At 49.7% G+C, this 7,548-nt stretch overlaps 1 protein-coding gene across 1 annotated transcript; it reads right to left on the reverse strand.

Annotated features, from left to right (window-relative positions):
* Positions 1-3,148: 3,148 nt before the first annotated feature.
* LOC123817095 (nucleoside diphosphate kinase B) lies at positions 3,149-7,031 on the reverse strand. Its single transcript, XM_045836561.1, has 5 exons — positions 6,858-7,031; positions 6,327-6,456; positions 4,867-4,968; positions 4,203-4,315; positions 3,149-3,409 (listed from the first exon to the last, which is right to left on the reverse strand). The coding sequence occupies exons 2-5, from the start codon at positions 6,450-6,452 to the stop codon at positions 3,292-3,294; spliced, it is 459 nt and encodes a 152-aa protein (XP_045692517.1). The 5' UTR covers positions 6,453-6,456; positions 6,858-7,031; the 3' UTR covers positions 3,149-3,291.
* Between the last annotated feature and the right edge of the window lie 517 nt (positions 7,032-7,548).

Consider the following 7,548-nt stretch of genomic DNA (forward strand, 5'->3'; position numbering starts at 1 on the left):
AACCGCTGCCCTGGTGAGCTGGGACTCCCAGGATGGCTCTCATTCCTGACCCACAAGCTTTGATGCATATACTTTTTTAAGTTTTGATCTATGGTTTTTTCTTTAAACCATTACATGCCTCTTACGGAACTGTTTTCCTAACGTACTTTATGCCCAGAATTTTAAGAGCAACAAGTGTTCCCCCAAACAAGTAACTTTTTAGCACTCTGCTGTTTACCCAGCCTCCTGAGACTGGGGGAACAGTGAAACTATTCCTTTCGTACAGACCGTTAGGGTAGCCCTGCTGACCAGTTAGTGCCAAGCCTCAAGCAGGCCAACCCGGGGCTTGCCTTCTGCCAACAAACAGGTAATTGTGTAAACGAGGAATGTATTTTAAATACCGGAGTTGGCGAAAGTAGGCTTACTGTTGTGAACACATGAAACAGTTTATTCTTGTTTTATTCATTATTATTTTCCATATGAAAAACTGGAAACCTGATTTTGCCCACTTACCATCCATGTACTGTGTAAAACAAAAGCTTTACTGAAAGCACAAATGGTTCTGCGTGAGTTCTCCACTTCACACGCCTAGCTGGTACGTGAAATGAGGTCCAAAACCCAGTCTCCCTCCAGAAGCGTACTTTATTTTTCAATTACGGTTTCAATACATTAATACATTCAGTATTCTGTATTAGCGTCAGGTGTGCAGTATTCCGGTTAGACAAGTGTATCCATGACGAAGCGGTCTGCCCAATGTACCCAGCACCTGGCACCACACATGCTATCACAGCATTGACTCTGCCTCCTCACAGGCAGTACTTGCAGTCTCACCGTACTCGACTTTCTTCCACTTCTCCCAAATTAAGTCCTAACATCCGTCCTTCCTCTTGGCTCCCACCACTCCAGATTTGAGTTTAACCCTGAGAACTCAGGACTTGGGCATGTAACTTGGGTAACTCTATAAAGGCAGTCAAGCACAGTAGCCAAAAGCATGGAGTCTGAAGCCAGCTGCTCGGATTGGAGACTGACACCTTCACTTGTTTCTGTTCCCTCAAGTGTTGGGAGCTGCCCTGCCTGGTTTCAGAATCTGTAACCCCCCACGGCTAAGGCTGAGTAAGGAGACCTTAGGACCATAGGGCACTGAGGAGACAAAGCTTAGCTTCCTGGTAGGGACACTGCCTCTGCCTCTTTCACCTCACCCTGCTTGGCCCCGGGTAGATGACTGGTTAGCCAATGACAGGTAAGATCCTCAAGGGAGGGATGACCTAAGACAGGCACAGTCAAAAAGGGGCCCTCAGGGAAGGACTTAGGAGGCTATAGAAAAAGGGAGTGATGGACCCTCGCCCCTTGGGTTTGACATAGCCTGAGTCCTCATTCTGTCTACAAGAAGTCTCCTAATCTCTTGGCCACCTCACTTCCCCTGCTGACTTAAGCCTGAAACAATGCCGAATGTGGGTGCAGCACTGTGCTGGAAAGGGTGGGTTGGTTCCCCCAGGGCAATCAGGCCTAAGAAAGAATGCATAAAATCCTGGGAAACCGGCTTTGCCAATACCCTTAATGTAGATGATAAGGGTCCAAGCGTAGAATGAGTTTATTTCCCAAAGTTTTATGACCCTTCAGCTAACTGACCCTGACTCAGAATAAGCCCTCACAGTTCTTTGAATATTATCTATTGTTTGATCATTACTGCCTGACAGTGATTGATGAACTTTACCTGTATTCCTGTACAAGTTGAGCCCAGTGAAAGCCCATTGAAGAACAGGCTCCTGGCCCTTCCTGGAGAGATTGGCCACCTTTCCTCCCCAAGCAGATCATGTCTTGGTTGGTAGACTTATTTTCATCCCTGGCAGACAGGGCCGGGGTGGGTGAGGGTCACAGGGGAGCACATACTAGAATGCAGATCCTCAGGCTGGCCCCAGAATCTGGAATTTTAGTCATCAAACTGTACTGTTAAATTGTTGTGAAAGCATATACCATGAACATGAGATCAAAAATTTTTGTAAGGTTTTATTTAGTCTATTTTAATTGTCCCAGTTGTTTGCCCCCCTCCACTCAGCCCACCCCTCACTCCCTCAGTCCCCACTCCATTGTCTGTCCATGGGTCATTCATACATGTTCTTTAATCCCTTCCCCTTCCTTTTTAAGATTTTATTTTTAGAAAGAGGGGAAGGGAAGAAGAAAGGGAGATAAACACTGATCAGTTGGTTGCCTCTCATGCTCCCCCAGCTGGGGACCTGGCCCACAACCCAGATGTATGCCCTAACCTGGAGTCCAACCTGTGACCTTCCAGTTCACAGGACACTGCCCAGCACACTAAGCCAGGCCAAGTTGGCTAAATTTTAAATTGAAAAATAATTTAGAAAACGTTAAACCTAATTGACTTGAGATTATATCAAGCTCAGTGTACTTGTCAGTCGTGTGTAGCAGTATGCATTAAAAATCTAATACTGAAATAAAAACAAAAATAAATGTCTTTCACATGGAAGTAACATTTAGCTTACACCTGTTTCCTAACAGATAATAGGTATTCATAGACACCCACCTCTTTCATTCATCTCCAGTTTTTAAGCCAAACTCCCAGTGATCGGTGCCAACCCAGCAAAATGCACCTTAAAAGCAGAGAAGGTAAGCTTTGTAACCACTCACTGCTCTGGCCCAGGAAACGGGCAGGACAAGCATTTTCCCCCAGAGAGAAAGCAGGAGGGCTGTGCAGCATACTCGTGTGCCAGCAGTAGGCCGGGCACTAGGTTACCTCCCTTACATCCATTATTTAAGCCTGCGTTGCAGTGATCTCATTTTACAGATGTCTTTAGGCCTCTGTTTCCTCAGACATAACTTGCCCATTTGCAGTCAGCAGAAATGCACATCTGGATGACAGTATGTTTCACTATCAAGTTTAAATAAATGACTTATACAGTAATAAGTACACATTTCTACATCAGCTAAAGAGGTTGGGGTATTAGGTTGCTTCCTTAGATAAGAGTCCTCAGCGTGGTCCTCACCAACCTTGCTACTTTCCCACCTAGAGTCTTGAGGTGTACAGAGGTGCTAAGGAGGATCAGATCATTCTTCCATAATAAGCAGGGCTAATTAGTTCTGGATAATGCTACTCTAGCCAGGGAACCAAGTCACTTCTTCCAGTGTACCAAGGAAGCACAGAAGGCTGCACTCACTTTCCAAAGGCTTTATTGGTAAGTATACTTTAGAAAACAAAGATCGATCCTATGGCTTCCAAGTCAGTGGAATGGATAGCTGTGTCCAGGGAAACACATCCAAGCGGAGCCCAAGGGGACTGACGCTTTGTCCACCCCTTTACTCATAGATCCAGTCAAAAGCACAAGGCTTGTAGTCAACCAGTTCGTCAGGCTTAAACCACAGGCTGATTTCTCTCTCGGCACTTTTTACTGAATCACTGCCGTGAATGATGTTCCTGAGAAAGAACAAATACTAGTTAGTTAACACGCTGCGAAGTGCAAATGTCTGTCTGACAGATAAAGCGAAGGACGACCACTGCAGACCTTTCAGCCAGGTTGTCACTGGAAGCATAAACCTTCCCCCCAAAGTATTTCCTCCTAACAGCAATCATAAAAGTACTTAGTTAAAAACATTCCTTGGTTCAACTTCATTCATTATGCTTCCAGGTTTCCCCAAACCCTTCAAAATATTACTTGTACCCCAAGAATGCTGTATCACAAAACATTCCTTCAATTTTGAAAAATACAGGGAGAGTCAAACCCACCCAGACCAAAACCTGAACTTGACATGATGTATTCATTATCAAGGGCATTTTCAGCTGAATTTTCTTAACACTAATTTACAAGGCCCAACCGCGACATTCACGCTCATTTGACAATCCCTTTATTCCACTGGAATCTCTTAATTGTAAAGTTTTTTGTACAGATTTTTGCATAGGTGAGGGGCCACAAGGTTAAGTGACAGACCCACGGACGTAGTGCCACAAATAGCAAAGCCGAGGCTAGCACGCTTTCCTCACATTTGTTCTGCTGTCGCACACAGCTCCCTCGTGTGATGACGTCTTGCCTAAGATTTGAAGTAGCACAAGCAGCCTAGGGAAGTAGCTATTTAAAAACACTTGCATCTGATGATAATTACTACCTACTTTAGAACTTCAAATTCTTCTAAAATCAGGATATGCCAAAAAAATGTATTATACCCCATTTAAAATGGCTTTGAGGAAGTCATAAGCACCCCTCAGGACTTACCTGCCAACTTGAATGCAGAAGTCCCCTCGAATGGTGCCTGGCTTAGAATCTGCTGGATTGGTCTCCCCGAGCATCATCCTCCCTGTCTTCACCACATTCAGCCCCTCCCAGACCTTGACAGTAGGGAAAGGGAATTGCATCAGGTCTGCCACTCAGGACATTAGGAACAAATGTTTACCCCTACCTAACAGCACCCATCAATCAGACCAATCAGTGACATGAGTATCAGCTAACCCCAGTAGATAGCAGGTGGCTATGTAAATACTCCATACTCCATCCCAGATGTATTGCTAGTATAAAAAGTCTACCCAACTTGGCAACTTTCCAGTGAGGTGAAGATAAACAATACTGAAGAATCCTGCCCTGGGTGGTGTGGTTCAGTGGACTGAGTGCCGGTCTGTAAGCCAAAAGGTCACCAGCTCAATACCCCAGTCAGGGCACATGCCTGGGTTGCAGGCCAGGTCCCCAGTTGGGGGCAGGCGAGAGGCAACCTATTGATGTGTATCTGACATGTTTTTCTCCCTCTTTCTCACTCCCTTCCCCTCTCTCTGAAAGTAAATAAATAAATAATCTAAAAAAAGGAATATGACACAGTCATTGACCAAGGCCAGTTACTTTCAGCCCTCGGTTTCCTGGGCTTCCCTTCCTCACCAGTGTCACTTACCATGGCCACCACAGGCCCTGAGTTCATGTACTTCACCAGCCCGGGGTAGAACGGGCGGTCTTTCAAGTCAATGTAGTGCTCCTTCAGCAGTTCATTGGAGGCCTGGCAATGAAGAGGAGGTACTGATTAGCAACTACCCTGGAGAGGCTCAAATATGTCCCCATCAGCTAGCTTCTCAAGACTCCCACTAACATGGCAGCATCTTTTTTTTTTTTTTAAAGATTTTATTTATTTTTAGGGAGGGAAGGGAGGGAGATAGTGAGAGAGAGAGAGAAACATCAATGTGTGGTTGCTGGGGGTTATGGCCCGCAACCCAGGAATGTACCCTGGCTGGGAATCGAACCTGGGACACTTTGGTTCCCAGCCCGCGCTCAATCCACTGAGCTACGCCAGCCAGGGCTACATGGCAGCATCTCTTAAAGTCTAATTCAGTATTTTGGCCCACATTCATAAGGTGTTAAAAAAAAAACCCATCCAGCCCTTCAGTGTGGCTCAGTTGGTTGTAGCCTTGGCCCACACACCAAAAGGTTGAGGGTATGATTCCCCGACAGAGCACGTAACTACGTTGTGGGTTCAGTCTGGGTCTGGCGCGTCTAGGAGGCAACCGATGGAGGTTTCACCCTCATACCACTGTTTCTCTCTCTCCCTCCTCTCTCTAAAATCAATAAGCATATTTTTTAATCCCACAAACAATGAAACTGGCCCTATTTTACCAAAAGACTTCTGCTCATGACGACAGCTTCATAGTATCAATGACGTTATGGCTGTTATCCTTAAAGTAGATGGTTTGAGGATCCAGACTTAGGGAGGTAAGTGTTGGGTGCAGCTGAGGGAAATGTGCCAGGTGGAGGTCCTGTAGGCTCCTCTGGACCATCACAACGCCCGCTTACACATTTTAGATGTTAAGTGAGAACATTCTCTTCACTGATGGGCTTGGTTAAAATTTCAGTACTTAAGGTACGGATCTGTGTGCCCCAAACTTAATGTGGAAAAGACAATTACGACAAAGCCTGCAGAGAAAGGGCAGAGGAAGGCACTTCCCACCTAAAACTTCATCTCAGTGTTGCAAGCTAAAACACAAAAGGATTCCAAGGTCCCCTTCCGGGCACAGGTACACCCACATGGGCCATGGGAAGGGGCCTGGGGCGCTGGCTTTCTTCACTCTCTGCTGCCCCCCGGTGACGGATGGGCAGGCCTCAGTCCCACGCAGCCGCAAGTAGGAAGCCTGTCCAAAGCAGGAGTCACGTTACCTACGCTTAACCTTTCCAAGGGCGTCTGTGCTCCCGGGCCTCCGGAAAGGGTCTTAGGGCAGAGGGCCAGGGGAGGGGGCAAAGGGATTCCTGCGGGGGTGAAAGCAGCCATGCGGACTCCGATCCTGCGAGACGCGGACAAGACGCTGCCGGTATGCAAATACCTCTGCAACGGAGCTACTGGGGGCGGGAGGGTGGGGGACCGCGTACCCTTAGGAACTTCATGGCCACGAGGCGGAACCCCTTCTGCTCGAAGCGCTTGATGATTTCGCCCACCAGGCCGCGCTGCACGCCGTCTGGCTTGATGGCGATGAAGGTGCGCTCCGTGTTGGCCATGGTCCTGCGGATGAACGGTCCGGTAAGGGTCCTGGGCGGCCGGCACAGGCCGCGCCGGGCCTCTGCGCCCCGCTCCGGACCCAGGAGCCCACGTGGGCGTTCTCGCCACCCCGACTGCCTGTGCGGGAGCTCCCGTCCCCCCCTCCCCTCCCCCCTGCCGCCACTGCGCAACACGTGGCTGCCCGGGCGCCTCTGCTCTACCCCGGCCCGCTGCCCCTCTGCAATCCCCTGAGGCCCGTGGAGGGCCCCACCAGGGTCCCGGGGGCGCAGAGCCTGAGTCCCCCTGGGACCCGGCCCAGAGGCCTGCGGGGACAAGGGGCGCCTGAAGACCGGGATCCGCCCTACATGACACCAGCTGGTGAGGAGACGGGGAACAAGGAGGGAGAAGCGTCCCCATTACCTTACCGAGAAACGGGCGGGCGGCAGCTGCGCTGTGCTGCTGAGCCGGAGCGGAGACCGGTACGGACCACCGGAGCTGAGAGTCGCCCCGCGAAGGAGGGGCGCTTGGCGGCCACACCCCTGAGGGCCCCGCCACCCAACCCGGCGACCGGACGCTGCGGGAGGCCTCTGTCCACGCCCCGGGTTTGCGAGTCTGGGTTTTGGGACAGGAAGTGATTTCTTCTCCACGTAGAAGTCCCACAAGTAAAAACTAGGCAGGTCTAAATCCAATTCCTCTCTTCCTCCCCCACCCCCCTCCCTCACAAACACACACACACACACACACACACACAGGAAAACCTGCTCCTGGTCTTGAGTTCTTACCCAGGTCAACACCATCTGCTTTCACCATCCACCCGAACACCCAGAATTGAGATTTCTTTCCTCCCTCTCATGCCCCCACCAGTCCCTACCCTTCCTCCCCGTGAATCCCGGTCTTCCCCTTCGCTCTGCCAGGTTCCAGCCCTCGGCCTCCCTCACCGCCCTCCTCCAGCACCCGTCTGACTCGCCGTCCTGTTTAATGCCCCCCATCTGGAAGATGGTATTCCAACCCTTTAGCAAGATACCCCGTACTTAACCACGGTATGCCCTGCTCGCTCCTGCCTGTCTCCCTCCATCCCACCCCCACGTTTCCAGCCCCAAGTAGCTGCTCTGTTCC

The sequence above is a fragment of the Phyllostomus hastatus genome, unplaced genomic scaffold (genome assembly GCF_019186645.2).
Source record: "Phyllostomus hastatus isolate PE091 unplaced genomic scaffold, TTU_PhHast_1.1 phas_contig_210, whole genome shotgun sequence".
Classification (NCBI taxonomy): Eukaryota; Metazoa; Chordata; class Mammalia; order Chiroptera; family Phyllostomidae; genus Phyllostomus; species Phyllostomus hastatus.

Excerpts from the sequence above, each read along its gene's own strand:
- LOC123817095 (XM_045836561.1), bottom strand. The coding sequence starts at position 6,452 with ATGGCCAACACGGAGCGCACCTTCATCGCCATCAAGCCAGACGGCGTG. Across the intron at positions 4,969-6,326 it reads TGGCCATGAAGTTCCTAAGG|GCCTCCAATGAACTGCTGAA; the intron begins GTACGCGGTCCC and ends CTTCATTGCCAG. Across the intron at positions 4,316-4,866 it reads CAGGGCCTGTGGTGGCCATG|GTCTGGGAGGGGCTGAATGT; the intron begins GTAAGTGACACT and ends CCTACTGTCAAG.